The 14,893-nt window shown below is 38.8% G+C and overlaps 1 protein-coding gene across 2 annotated transcripts in view; it reads right to left on the bottom strand.

Annotated features, from left to right (window-relative positions):
* TRDMT1 (tRNA aspartic acid methyltransferase 1) overlaps positions 1-14,893 on the bottom strand; it is a 694,418-nt gene that overhangs the window by 81,407 nt on the left and 598,118 nt on the right. The window contains exon 9 of one of the 2 annotated variants that reach the window (XM_044060609.1): positions 11,886-12,015. In XM_044060609.1, the coding sequence (XP_043916544.1) occupies positions 11,886-12,015 (130 nt within the window). Of the gene's footprint in view, positions 1-11,885; positions 12,016-14,893 lie in introns of those variants that run through there. The other variant, XM_044060610.1, reaches the window with a different exon arrangement.

The following is a 14,893-nucleotide window of genomic DNA, read 5'->3' as shown; positions in this document are numbered from 1 at the left end:
GCTGTTTTCCTATATGATAAAGTTACTGTAGCATGGCCACATTTAATGGAGTGCTTGCTCTCCCGAAAACTGAGGTTGTACAGATCTATCAGTATCTCTTTCAGGTTCTTGACCCTTACCTCTTCAGCCTTTTCCTTTAGCTGTGACAGAAAACTCCCCTGGTACTTTAGGATGTGAGCTTGGCATTTAAGGGCCCTGAAGACCAGGGTAGCAGAGATGTAGACTTTGTTTCCAACTTTATCACAACTTTTATTCTCCCCATCACTTAAAAGTGTTCTCTTGAGTGGAGTTTTTTTCCTTTGCTGCATGGGGACCCACCGCTGGATCTGCAAGAGGGTATTTATAAAAGTATTTGCAGGAGTCACCAACCCTATAAAAGCAAACATTTGCAGGAGTCACCATCCTTATAAAAGCAAACCGTCTGGCTTCCTGGGAGAAATGTGTTGGGTATCAGGCTCTGGGGTTGTACTTGCAAGAATATTCTCCAAGGCTTCAATGGTGAAATTTCCAAGGGATCAAGCAGTCACAGTACCTTCCTTATCTTATCTTGCTTGGGCATTAGCCTATAGCTGTTTGGTTATATCCTGCCCAGGATATAATGGCTGACCATTCTTCAAAAGTCTCTGTCTCCCCTCCACCCAGGCTGCTGTGTCTCAGGATCCACAGGGAGAAAACAGCAGCCTTGTGTCTTGAGGCTATGCTTTGCTATTTTTTTATTTTGCTACCTTCTAACACCACAACAACCTGCAAGAGATGTAATTACTTATCCTGGACAGTTCTCTCTCAAAATAAGCTACTGCAGGCAAGCACCACACTTAACTAACATTGCACCTTTCACTGCATGCCAGAACGTTAGCCTATATTGAGGCTTTTAAAAACCTACCAAGGCCTCTTAGAATCTGCTGAACAAAACTTCAGACTCAAGTGGTAACATTCATTCACACATCCACGAACACCATGCCAGCATACTGCTCGCAAACTAGTCACCAGGGAGGCAAGCAAAAGCCCCAAAAGCCATCAAAACCTACTACCACTCAAGGCAATGTCATAATCACTGGTTACTGTAGTGTACAAAATACCAACTTCATACTAACCAGGCTAGATAAGAAGAGTGAATGTATAAATACAATTACAACCTAGTGATACGGAAAGAATGATCATAGAAACTCCACCCTAAGGGACATGCACAGAGACAGACTGGGAGAGAGAGAGAGAGGGAGAAAGAGAAATGATAGAACTTACTACGCATTTGTTAGAAGCTGTAAAGGCACTTAACTTGAGGAGCATCTTGCTTTGTCAAAAATGATGCCTAAATATCAGGACAAGATAAATGGATTCAACAGCTGTGTAAGTAAGTTGGTGTCATTCAAATGGGATCCAGTATGTGCCAGCCTGACATCATATGGTAGATGAGGCATCCTGCTTTATCAAGGGTAGCTTACACTTCTTGCATTAATGCTTTGACGTGCTGGGAAGAACATTTACAGCTTCTATAGAGCCTTTTTTAACCACAGGATCATAAATTAGCAAAATCCAATGCTAGGAATCTTAACAGAAACTATGGCAAAACTGGAGACACTCCCACAACTTCAACTCATCCATATTTGTGTAGTTACTGAAACATGGTTTCATTGCAGTGAGGGAACTTACTTTACACCAGAGGCTCTGCACCTGGCTTGCTTGAAGACCTATGAGTATTTTTGTCAGAAACTTCATTAGCTCACAACTAATTACCCACAATCATAGCTTAGAGCACCTAGAGAACCAAGTCACACAAAAAACTGCTATATCATTTCATCCTACACATCCCCCTGCTACAGCTCTTAGATGACCTCTGCAAATTCCACATGAACCCCCACTCATGGATCCTCTTGAAAAGGTAGCCTCTTTCATTTTTCACTTCTAATAAAACCTCAATAACTGTAAAGACAAGACATTGCCCATCCACTTTAAGTATAATATCAACTTTAAGAATAAACTCAAATGGTGGAATACTCTCATCAATAAACAGTATAACAAAATAAGAAAAAGCTTGAACTATAAAAATTCATCCAATTCTCCAACATAAAAAAAAGGTGCTGAAAGAAACTAACAAGGATCTTGAAAAAGCAGAGTATGAACTTAAAATAGCCACTAATATCATAGGAAGCCATACATTCTTCTCCAGCTATGAGAGGAATCTTAAAAACAAAGTAATGAAGTGGTTCCAATAACACCATTCACTCCATTTGAATTTTACGCCACCCACCCATATCATTACTCTCACCCATATCATTACTCTCACCCATATCATTACTCTCATTATCTCTGCTTTGCTACCTCACACCATAAAGCAAGTGTTAGAATCCCTACTCAAAACTAAAAATAATACCTCTTTGGAACTTGACAACATATCAGGGTGCATGAGCTATCTAAATTCTTCTCAAACTTTTCAAGCTTATCTTTTGCTCTAGAAACCTTGAGAACTGTTACAGTGATGCACCTACATAAAGTTGGTTCTTTTCCTTTTGATCCCGGTAACAGAGGCCTATCAGTCTCACCAACCTTATATGTAAAACCATGGAACAAATATCTGAACATATAACTGCAGACACAGACAACATAACTTATTTGACCCAGGCCTTTGAGTAGATCCTGCCTCACAGACCACATATGTTTCTTTGAAAAGGTTACTGAGGAGTGACAATGCATGCAACCTATCTTGATCTGGTCAAGGCTTTTGACACAATTCTCCATGCTGGTATTATGGTTAAATTGTCAAAACTGGCTATCTAACAGAACACAAGCTATGAAAGTTGTGAGTACCCTTTTGGAATGTAAATCTCTACGTACCAGTGTTCCAGAAGGTTCTGTGATGGGACCTCTCCTATTTGATATTTATTATACGGCCATCTAGGCCAATACCCCAGAAGTGTGGCTATCCAAATTTGCTGATGACTACATATTAGGTACCATTATTTAATTGATAAACTGCTCTAGCAGGAGCTGAGCTATGTCAAACACATGGTGTTCAGAAAATAGTCTCATATTAAATGTTACAATGTGCAGTGTGGTCCTATTCTGCAGGTAAGCTGCTCTCATTTCCCATCATTAGAATTTTACTCCTCTATAGATTAACAATATTATAGCAGACATTTACTCATATCTGGATAACTAGATCCCATTTGACCGCCATGTCTCCACCATATTTAGGAAACCTTCCCTGTAGCTCAAATAATATCCAAGGGAACTTCCTTGACATCTAAAGATATCATTCTACTGTCCCTCTCTCTTATTAGATAGACAAAGGGTGCAAGCATTAGTTTTAATACTTCTCTTACGTGTTATGAAGGGCTAGGCACCTTTTTCTAAGGGAGTTTAACGGCTTGGTATCTTATTTTCCCAGTATCTACTAACAAGTTCCTATGTTCCTACATCCACCTCAACTTAAAGGCAGACATTATTTATGCTTTCAATACTATACTGTATCAATTACTTCAGCCAGTTCTCACCTGTGTACATTTTAAGCTATACAGTAGTGTTCTTTAAGCACTGCTTATGAAATAATGTGTGAAATACTCATTTGGGCATATAGACACTGCTGCACCTGTATTTATTTCCATGCCAACTTGTTATCATTTACAATAAATTCAGACCCATACAATTCCCTTTTTCTTTGAGACATTAACAAAAACACTGATAATTTGTTGTCCATATCAAATCCTTGTTTGCTCTTCTACATACATTGTATTATAGTCATGGACATTATTATTTTTATTGCCAGTTCCTGTGGCACATGGTCCAGGCAAATGTAAATTAATTAACAATTCAGGAGGTATATGCATGCCCATCCTGGCAGTGAGCATATAGTCCAGGGCTGCCCAATGCATAATCCCTCTGAGGAAGAGTGGCACTAAAAGAAGCAGTCTCAAGAACAGCCATGTGGTCACTAAATCCATTTGGCTGTAGCTCTTTGCGTTAAGTACATGGAAGTATATACCCACACTGGGGAGGGTATTGTGGTCACAGCATCAAGTGAGGCATCTCATTCATTCAAACCCCCCTAAACAAATCAAGGGGAACAGGCTATAATAAATGTGTCCTCAATGTTTGGATGTCGGCAAGGGCACAAACTACCACTGAGGCTTCCTCTAAGTCAGCATCCCCCACCCAGGTCTCATCCTCCATGGGAAATATCCAAAATCAGGAATATATGGACTTGGCTTACAGCAGGAGGCCTGAGGGTCAGGTTAGTGTAACGGGGAAAAACACAAACAACTGATTTTTATTCTTATTCTGCAAACATTTTATTGCAACTAGTTTGTTTTATATGCCCAGTTTTCCCACAGCTGCTGCATTTAGCCTCTTAATGATTACACACCTGTGGACTGTGATTTTTAGGATTTGTCTACATGTTGACTTTGTGTACAGCTCAAACCCACATGTTCTGTGTCCTCAGCGGTTGCATATCTCTAGCTATGATAGGAAGAGATGAGAGACAAATGGTGATGTATAACCAATTAGCAGGAAGTCTCCAGGAACAGGTGGTATTCCTGTAGAAGTTTGAAGTTGAAATGGAAGAAAGTGATAAAGATCTGGTTAATAGTTTAAAAAAATGGCGTGGGGGATACCTGTACCTTGGAAGAAAATATGTGGTGGCTGTATTGCTCAAAGACCCTTCAGACCCATCTTTATATAACTCCCTTTCAATTTTACCATAATTATAAAGTTTTTTATGTCTATATTATCTAAGAGAATGGCAAAGGTGTTGCCAAAATTGATCGATACAGATGAATGTTGTTTGGTGGAGGAGAGGCAAATGATCCAGATGGATGCAGAATGCAAGAAAATGCCACTATTGTTGGTGTTTTGAAGCAGCGAAAGCAACCGACTAGGCTGGAATTTTATTAGTAGGGCAATAGCAGAATCTGCATTCCCTAACAGAATAACAGCATCTATTAGTAGGCCATATGAAGGGTTGGTAGAAAGTATTAAAGTGGAAGTGGTCCTGTGCAACAAGCTGTGTCTAAATGGAAGAACAAGGTAAGGATGTCCTCTTTCTCTTTCATTATTTGATATTTAGAGCCACTGGCAAAGAAAATAAGGGACTGATAAATTCAAGGATATTAATTGTATGGTAATCAAGAAAAGTTAGGTTTATTTGCAGCTAACATTTTGAAATAGTTTTACTTTTTTCGGGATATAAAATTAAAGAAGATAAAGAGTATAGTTGTAAACTATGTACCCACATTCAGCAATACCAATATTTAAGGAAGCATGATAAGATAAAGGCTTTAGGAGTGTGGGTTACAAAGGATTCTGTTATGCCAGCTAAGAATATGTAGGAGGAGACAAAACAAAAGACAATACAAAAATTGAGAAACTGGAAGCTCTGGATTATGGATATGGGCAGTAAGATACAAGCAGTGAAAACAGGTTAGGCATATTTTTATTAACCAGAGGAGAAGCTGAGAATGACAATTAGGAATTTATTGGAGGGTGGGGGAGAGAGAGCAAGAGTTATGTGGGTCAAAGTTGATTCTCACCACAAAGCAAGTTTTTATTTATTTATTTTACATTTGTTGACCGGGCTAGTCCAGCTGGATAATTTCCATTTTCAGTGGAGGCCCGGGGAGAAAAGCTCCACAGAATTAAAACAAAGGTTATACAAAATTGAAGATTAACTATGAGTTCATTTAACAGATATTAGGTTACCATGGATAGTTATTAGTCTAGATCAAGAAAAATAGAACACATAAATTGCAAGAGACATTGATTATATCTAGAACTACACTCCATACAGATCATTGATACAATATATAATTTTTTTTTTTTTTTTTTTTTTTTTTTTTTAAGAACAGTAGAAACTGTAAAGTCATTAGGATGTTTGAGAACACAGAGAAGGATTGCAGTTTAGAAGTAAGGAAGAATGATAGTAGAAGGTATTAGGTTTCTCAGTCGGGATTACTACAAGAGCAGAGCCAGAAGTTTTTAAGATGTGCAAGGAGTTGTTTTTTAAAAAGATCAAAGGAGCCTATCGAGGTAATGTGCGATGGGAATTTATTCCATATTTTGCCTACTGCGTTGGGAAAAAGGCAGTTACCTGCAGAATTGGTGATTCGAGTTGTTTTGACTTGAAGCTTTTCCGCAGAACGTAGTTGTTTCAGGTTATTATAAGGGCTCAGAAGATTAGTGAGAGCAGGTGTTTTAGATGGTTGATATAATATGTTATGTGTTATTAGGAGTTGTTGATATATAATCTTGTTGGGAAGTTCCAACCAGTGTAAGTGTTTTAAGTTTAGACAGTGGTGTGTTCTATACTGGGATGCTGTGGCAAAGCGAGCTATATTGTGGTAGGATGTCGTAAGTTTCTTTAGGTTACCTTTTGAGAGGTTAGTGTAAATAGAGGAGGCATACAATAGGGTCGAGATGAGATGTGTTTGTGCTAAGGTGGTCCGTGCTTCAGGTGTTAGGTAGGGTTTGATTCTGTATAGTGAGCCGATTTTTTTATTAACTGCTTTTATGGTGTTGTTGATATGGTAATCATAGCTTAGATTATTATCAATAGTAACACCAAGTAGTTTGGTTGATAAGTCTGGGGAGATGAGGGAGTTATCACCTGCAGTAATAGAGAAGTTAAGTTGTGTAGATTTGTGTGTAGGTGAGAAAAGTAGTAGTTTTGTTTTCTTGGGATTGAGGAGAAGACATCTTTTTGAGAACCAGTGTTCGACGATAGAAAAGGTAGCTTGTGTGAGTGAGTGGAGTTCAGATTGAGTGGAGGCTGTGCAAATAATTGTGGAATCATCTGCATATTGTACACATGTAGTGTTTTGGATAGATGCTTGGAGGTCATTAATAAAGATAGAGAATAGGAGTGGGCCTAGTATGGATCCTTGTGGGACTCCTAAAGAGATAGGTAGTAGTGAAGATAGACAATTTTTCCAGAGTACTGCTTGTTGTCGGTTTTCGAGATAAGAAGAGAACCAGGTTAAGGAGGAGGTATCCAAGGCAAGGGATTTTAATATGTGTAGTAGAAGTGTGTGGTTGACCATGTCGAAGGCTTTTGACAGGTCTAGGAAAAGAGAAGAGGTTAGTTTGTTGTTGTTACGATTACAGTTGATGGTGTTGGAAAAGGAAAGTAGAGCAGTGGTAGTACTATGTGAAGGTCTAAATCCATGTTGAGTATTTGCAAGTAGATTGTTTTGAAGGAGATGGTTAAGTAGTTGTTTGTGTATGCATTTTTCCATGATTTTAGCTAGTGGAGATAGTAGTGCTATAGGACGAAAGTTTGAAAGGTCTGTGGCTTTGCCTCCTTTGTGTAGGGGTATGATATGTGATATTTTCCAGATTGAGGGAAAAGTACTTTCTTTTATGGATCTGTTTATGAGGATGGAGACAGGGTAGGCGATAGCTTTGGCTGCTATTTGAAGAAATTCAGCTGGAAGGTTATCAGCTGAGGGTGTAGTAGATTTAAGTTTTGTAAAAGAGATTGTATGTAGGAGGTAGGTATGGGTTGAAGTTGCAGGGTGGAAGGCAGTTGTCACTGTTATTTAAGAGCAGTTGGGAGGAATCAGGGGTTAAGTGGTTAGCTAGATTTTGTATGGAAGTAGTAAAGAAGGTGTTGAAGTTATTGGCTATTAAAGAGGGGTTGTCAGGATCTAAGTTTTGTGGGTTTGGTGTAACTACTTTGCCTGGGGTAAGAAGATTATTGATAGTGGACCAAAACTTTTTTGGTTCTTTTTTGGTTGATTGTTGTAGTTCAAGGTAATAATTTTTTTTATCTGCAAGTATAGCTTTTTTGGTTTTATTTCTGAGTTCTTTGAAGATTCGGTGATCGTTTGGGTTTCTGGAGGACCGCCATTTTTTCCACGATTTATTTCTAAGTGTAATTGTTTGTTTGGTATTAGAAGTTAGCCAGGGTGCTATTTTGGTCTTTGTTCTAATGATACGTTTTGGGGCATGTTGATTCAGGATGGCCAGGAATGCTGAGTTGAAGTGTTCAACAGCATTGTTGAGTGAGAGATATTTGAGAGGGGTCCAGTTGTATTGTGACAGTTCTGTTAGGAATCCTTCGGGATTAAAGTGTTTTTTTGAATAAATTGTTTTATGTGAGGTAGGTAGGTTTAGCTTAGTTTTGGCCCTAATGACATAAGTAAGAGAGTGATCACTAAGATCATCTGGAAGGATGCCAGACTGATAGTTTTGTAGGGGGGAGTTTGTAAGAATCCAATCTAAGGTGGTTTCTTTTTTACTTTTATTATTTATTCTAGTTGGACTGTCAATAAGTTGTTTGAAACCAAAAAGATTTATGTGGGAGGTGGGGTTAGCATTGCTACAAGAATTCCAGTCGATGTTAAAGTCCCCAAGAAATAGTGTTTCTTGAGGGAGGTTTATAGAGAAGTGTTCAAGAAGTTGTTCTAAGATGGGGATATTATTTCCAGGGGGGAGGTATGCACAGATGATGTTTATAGATTTAGTGTTGTTGATTTGAATTTTGGAACCAATTATTTCGGCATTAATGTTTTGGTTAAGGGTGAGGTCCAGAAGAGTAAGCTTTAGTTGTTTTATATAGAATAGCTACTCCACCTCCTTTTTTGGAGGTACGATCAAATCTGAGAATGCTATATCCAGGTGGGGTAATTTCAATGTCTTTAATAGAGGGCTTTAGCCAGGTTTCTGATAAGCATAGGATGTCAAAGTTGTTTACTTCTAGTAGGGCATGCAGTTGACTGATTTTGTTGCAGATACTACGTATGTTGAGATGGGCTAAAGATAATAAGTCAGAGGATGCAGTGGATGAGGGAGAGAGAGGTTTGATGTGAGTTTTGTATGTTTTGTTGGAGGTTAGAGGGCCTGGGTTGGGTTGAATGTCTCCATCTTGTAGTAGATGGAGGATTATGAGATATTTTTCAGGTGTATGTTTTATAATTGTGTCGAATATTTTCTTTCCTTTAGTTTGTAGTAGTTTGCAGTGTAGTACCCTATGGTATTTGGGAAGTAGGTATGTGGATTGAGAGGTGGTATGTAAGATGGAAGGGGGTAGGGATGTTACAGGTATACTGGTATGTTTGGAGGGAAGTGAGAAAGAAGCAGTTAGGGAGTGTTCATAGGAGGTTAGGAAGTAGGTGGTTATGAGAAAGACTAATAATAAGAAGGAGATAGGAAGTTTCATTTGTGACTGGGGCATAGTGGGAGTTTTAAAGAGGTAGTTGTGAGTCAGTGTGATATTCTAGGATGGAGGTACTGTAGAAAAGAAAGGTATATAGAAGGTGTTATAATGTGTTAGGTGTATAAGTGATAGAGAAATGGGGTTTGTTATAATTATGTAAGTGTGTTTGTGAGTGGTGGCTAGTGTACAATATGTGAGGTTGTGATAGGGTGGAAAAGAAGGGGGCGTGTCTAGAGGAGAGATAAAGGTAGGACCCCTAGGGGTGGGTGGGATATGGGGGTAGGGTGGGGAGCGAAGCGGGGCACTCACAGTAGACCAGAGGAGAAGGGAAAAAGTATCAGAGAGGGCAAGGGGAGTCAAGGCAAGAGAAGGTAGCCTAGGAGGAGAGGATAAGACAGGGTACTGGAAGGAGGAAAGGGAGTAGGTTAAGAAGGTAAGAATTAAAAAGTAGTAGGGAACAGAAAATTAGTATCCCAGATAGGGATGAGGAGAGGGTGACATCTAGTGGGCAACTGTGGAAGTGCAAATAGCAAATAGGGCAGCTTCCAGGTGAGAGCTGTGAAAAAGGGGGAGAAAGGATAATCTAGCTAGCTATCCAAGAAGTATGTGTGGTGGTAATGGAGGAATAAGGGGAAAGGGTAGCTGCTGGCTGCTTAGGTAGTGGCAGTCTAATGGCTTAACAGTTACAGTAGGTTAAAACGTAATGCTGAATGACTAGCTGGACATACTTTCTTTCAATCTTGAGGTAGCCGTTGATGGGAGGAACCAGTGTCCTGAGCGAGTCCTAGGTTAATGTGCAAAGAGCACCTTAGTGGAGAATATAGAGGGAATGCAACCCAGGCAAAAACACAGGGTCGATTTGAGGTCAAAGTTTCTTTCAATCTTGAGGTAGCCGTTGATGGGAGGAACCAGTGTCCTGAGCAAGTCCTAGGTTAATGTGCAAAGAGCACCTTAGTGGAGAATATAGAGGGAATGCAACCCAGGCAAAAACACAGGGTCGATTTGAGGTCAAAGTTTCTTTCAATCTTGAGGTAGCCGTTGATGGGAGGAACCAGTGTCCTGAGCGAGTCCTAGGTTAATGTGCAAAGAGCACCTTAGTGGAGAATATAGAGGGAATGCAACCCAGGCAAAAACACAGGGTCGATTTGAGGTCAAAGTGAAAAGTATTAGATCACAGCCAGGAACACACAGCAGCAGCAGCGTGGAGGGCAGAAAATCAAAGAAAAGTTGATTTAGGATTATCAAATCTGAAGGAACAATTCAGAGTTATGCAGTTATAGCATAAACAGAAGGTTTATAAATCAAAGTGGATCCAGTTGATTCTCCCCACAAAGCAAGTTGCTTTAGGATTACCAGAGTTGACGGAACAGTTCAGAGTTATGTAGTTAAAGCACAAGCAGAAGGCTGTAAATCAAAGTGGAAAAGGATTACGATAAAACGAGGTGGGGAGGATAGAAATAAGGACAAAGTAGTCTTTTGGATGCAGGTCCTTAAGGAGAATAAAAAAAAAAACAAATATACAGATTATCATATACACAAAGTAGCAAAAAAGCCCATACATGAATGGAGAAAGAAGATTTCAAACAGGGATGACTGCAAGTATGGGTATAGAAACTACACTAGAGGGGGTTGGAATCTGCTGGAGAAAATTAGCAAAGGAACCAAGAAAAAAATAAGAAATGCCATGATGGTCCACTAACAAAAAACACAGATATTAGAGTATAGACATTATGTAATATATTTTATTGGACCAACATAGTTTTTTTCAATTGATCAAGCAGGAACCCTCCCCATCAGGAGTTACTAAGTTACTGATGTAACTTCACATCTTTAGTTCTTTCGTCTTTCTTTCTTTCAACTCTCTTAGGGTACATGGAATTACTGACTTCACTTCCTATTGCCAAATGGGTTGTTTCCATTAGCTTCCCTATTCTTGTCCCTTAAGCTTTATCAAATGTATTCACTGCCACTTATCACTCTGCTCCCAAGCCTCACTTGCTACACATCCCTTCTCACTGAATTCGGAGTCTGAGGGACACTACACACACTGTTACAGTTACCACTAGTCCACTGGTTCCCTTTGAGCAACATTCAGCATGTGTATACCACTCTATCAAACTGTACTCCTTCTCTTTGTAGTTGATCCCCTCAGCTTTCTCTTCCAAAGAGAAGCACATCTTGCTGTGATCCCCTTACATCTCAGTCCAGCAGTAACTGCACTCAAACCAAAGTGTTCTTTGAGCATGAATACAGCTGAATGCAACAGGCTTCAACCAGAATGTAGGATGCACAAAACAAATGAAAAAAATACAAAAACGGATACAAAATGCTATGCAGAAATCAACTTTAGTAGCAAGATCAGTGAAAGATATCAGTTTTCCTAAAACAATAACAGGACACCACAAAACTTATAGTTAGACACTACACTACACTACAACTGAATGAGCAGGTTCAGAGATTTGATGAAGCACACATATGCATAGTGAAGTACCTCATCCAGCCTGTCATAATGCAAGCAAGAAAGAAGTTAAGTACCTTGGTTTAAACAACTTTTCAGTTACTTTCCTACTTATGCAAACAATGATTTCACAAAACCAAGAGATTTATTCCAAAAAACCTTTCAACTGCACATCAACACACAATTGCAGACTTTTCAACTAAAGTTGTACTTAAGTCTTTTTTATTATTGCACATCAAAGTTCAATCTAAACTTAATTTTACACTTCTGAATACTTACTAAATTCTACAGGAAATCCATGGATATTAGCAATCTCTCGGGGAGTAAAATATCGTACATGTAATAAGGACAACTGTTTTAATTTTTCTTCTTCTGATAATGAATCCCAAGATTTAAATGCAGTCTCAATCTGTCAAATGAAAAAAAAAAGCAATTTTTTTAGTTTTGTTTTCATTGTATACATAAATGCAAAATACTAACAGGTCTCGGAAACAGAGAATGCTTAAATTCTTCCAATTCAATTAAATGTGCTTAACGAGTTGGTAAATGCATTGAATAACTTGCACATTACCTTTTCAACAGTAATTCAAAGATCTGTTTATTCATATCGATGTAACCATCATAGTCTAAAAAGTCTTTCGTCTATCATTATTACCTCTCTAGTAAAACAATTCCAAATTTCTGTACAGTCCATGTGCCTTTGTTCCCTTCATCTATGTGCTTTTCCTTCTTCCCTGTCATCTCTTGCCTATCCTGCTGCCTAAAGGTAATCACATGTCCCTTGGTACTGCTTCTTTCAATGACTAATATCCATGCTATCTGCTGTAGGAGTTCTAATGTAAGAGAGCACCATGCTGTAACTACTGCTCCCAACAGTTTCACGGACGCCCTTGCACATATTTCTCTCTTATCCACACCCCCTTGAAGTATACCAAATTCTGTTCTTTTCATTTTCAGACAGTTAACACACTCTTCATAATTTGCACCTCATATTACAGACACTATTTATATATTCACATACAGGTTTATAGGTTCATAGGTTCATACTAGGCTATCTGCCCTAGGGCATTTATAAGCCTAGCCAGAGTATGTATGGCTTTCGCCACCCATTTTAAATTTATATAATGTGAAATTATATAATGTGAAATAATATCTCACACATTGCACGATTCAAAGACTGCTACCACATCTCTGTGATATATAACTGAATTCTGTTGAATATAACAATGTGAACTTTTGGTGCTCTATATTGCTTTATGAACTATTAATCTTATTTTTATAGTTTACTAATGGCATGCTTTATGAACAGTTACCTACCTTACCCTGTATCATGCAAACTTTTATGCAGAATGTTGTACTATGAGACCACATAAATATAATGGTACTTACTGGTTTAATTAAACCATGTAACTTACACCCTACTAATTTCTGAAACAAGAATAAGATTACGGTTTGCTGCTGATGGTAGCTCTAAACCTTCTTTTGCCAAAATATGGAACACTAACTCTCATAATATATATATAATGAAAAATGTTTTGAACACGTGTTTAAACTTTAAGTAGGAAACATGGCTTAAACTCTTTATTCATGCTTATATAAAGCTGTGTTGATGAATTAACATGATTCCATATTATTTCCCATGGATACGAGTATGCAACAGACCCTTTCAATGTGGAATTGTATGGAATATGGAACCTGTAAGACTCAAAATGAGAACTGTTCCTCATAATGGGTACACAGTTGAGAGACATGCTTCTGATATTAACATATTCAGGAGTATATAGCTGAATCAGTTAAACCAAATAGACAATGCCCTAATCATACTTGTCTTTTCAGTTTTAACAGTGTTTGTGTAATTCTATGGACAGCAACCATGTCTGAGATGCTTCCCAAAAAACAGTAGCATTCCAAAGTAGTAAGTGGTGTTAGCTGCTGTCAATTAGAAATCCAAAGCCAACCCCTCAATGTGGAACCCATCTCAGACTTTAAAGCCAAAGTTTTTTGAGCAATTGGTTCAATAACATTTCAAAGCATGACAGAACACATACGGATGCTCACCCCTGGCCCACTCAAAGCAGCATGCTGTAACAAGTCAGTCTCTGTTATTCAACCCCAGCTACAATTAGTCAATCAATAGGGCATTTCTCTTGGAAGACAATTTCATACCAACATGGTTCTGAACTCATGCTTCTTCAACATATGCTCATGTTCCTCTTCTCTAGGTTAACTCCTTCCTCCATAATGTACTCTCTTACATACACTTGTTTGCTTTTTTCAATTACTTATGTCACTACTTATTCCCTCATCATCACCTTCTTTTTCTACCTATAACTGCACCCATTTAATATTTCTATAATGTACACCTAACTATACCTTAATACGTCTTTCCTCTTCTACATTTTCTATTCCTCTCGCACTAACTCTCTCTAATCACTCCGTCCTTCATAACTACTAGGGTTCCCTCTACTCTAACCCATCTCATTCTCTAACATCTTTTTCTATTCCCTGCCTAACTTATTTCTATCTACCGTTCTTCTTATAATACATGCTCTCCTACCTCACCTGACCTTTTAACAACCTCCTGATACTCAACTATGTTAACAGTCTTATCACTGTGCATTTCTGCTCAATCACTGGTCATTGTTTTATTTACTTATTTAACAAAGCTGGTGTATTAATTAATTTTATAATTGTATTAACAGTTATATATTGCTAGAAAAAATTACGATCCCTCATAAAATCCTCCAAGGCCAGCTTCGAGAGAAAAATTGCACAGGACACCAAAGACAATCATAAGGCTTTTTTCCGTTATGTTAGAAACCTGGGATGCAACTCCCAGACTTGTTCTGAGTTGATTCTAAACGACAAAAAATACACTGAACCCACAGACATCCCCAATATCCTGGCAGACAGGTTCAGTGCAAACTTCTCCACCCCCCCCCCCCAAAAGAGCAAGTATCTATCCCAGCAGAGGGCTGCCTCCGAAACATCTCTGATGCTCAGGTGAAGGCTGCCCCCTCCAAAGCAAGAAACACTGCTTGCATGGGACCAGATGGCGTCCCAGGTTGCGGCGTACATGAACTGCAGGAGGAACTAATCCCTCAAATAAAACAGCTATAAAATCTCAGCCTCACTACAGGATATGTGCCCACAAAATGGCGTACAGCAACAGTGGTCCCACTCCACAACGGTGGAGCCTCTACGGACCCTGGAAACTATCGCCCCATAAGCCTGACTAGCTTAGTCTGCAAGGCTATGGAGAGGATCATCATGGAGCTCATAAACAA

Source organism: Protopterus annectens, chromosome 2.part0 (assembly GCF_019279795.1).
Source record: "Protopterus annectens isolate FY-2018-M chromosome 2.part0, PAN1.0, whole genome shotgun sequence".
Taxonomy (NCBI): Eukaryota; Metazoa; Chordata; order Ceratodontiformes; family Protopteridae; genus Protopterus; species Protopterus annectens.
Note: the sequence above shows the minus strand (reverse complement) of the source record. Positions and strands in the feature narration are given on the sequence as shown.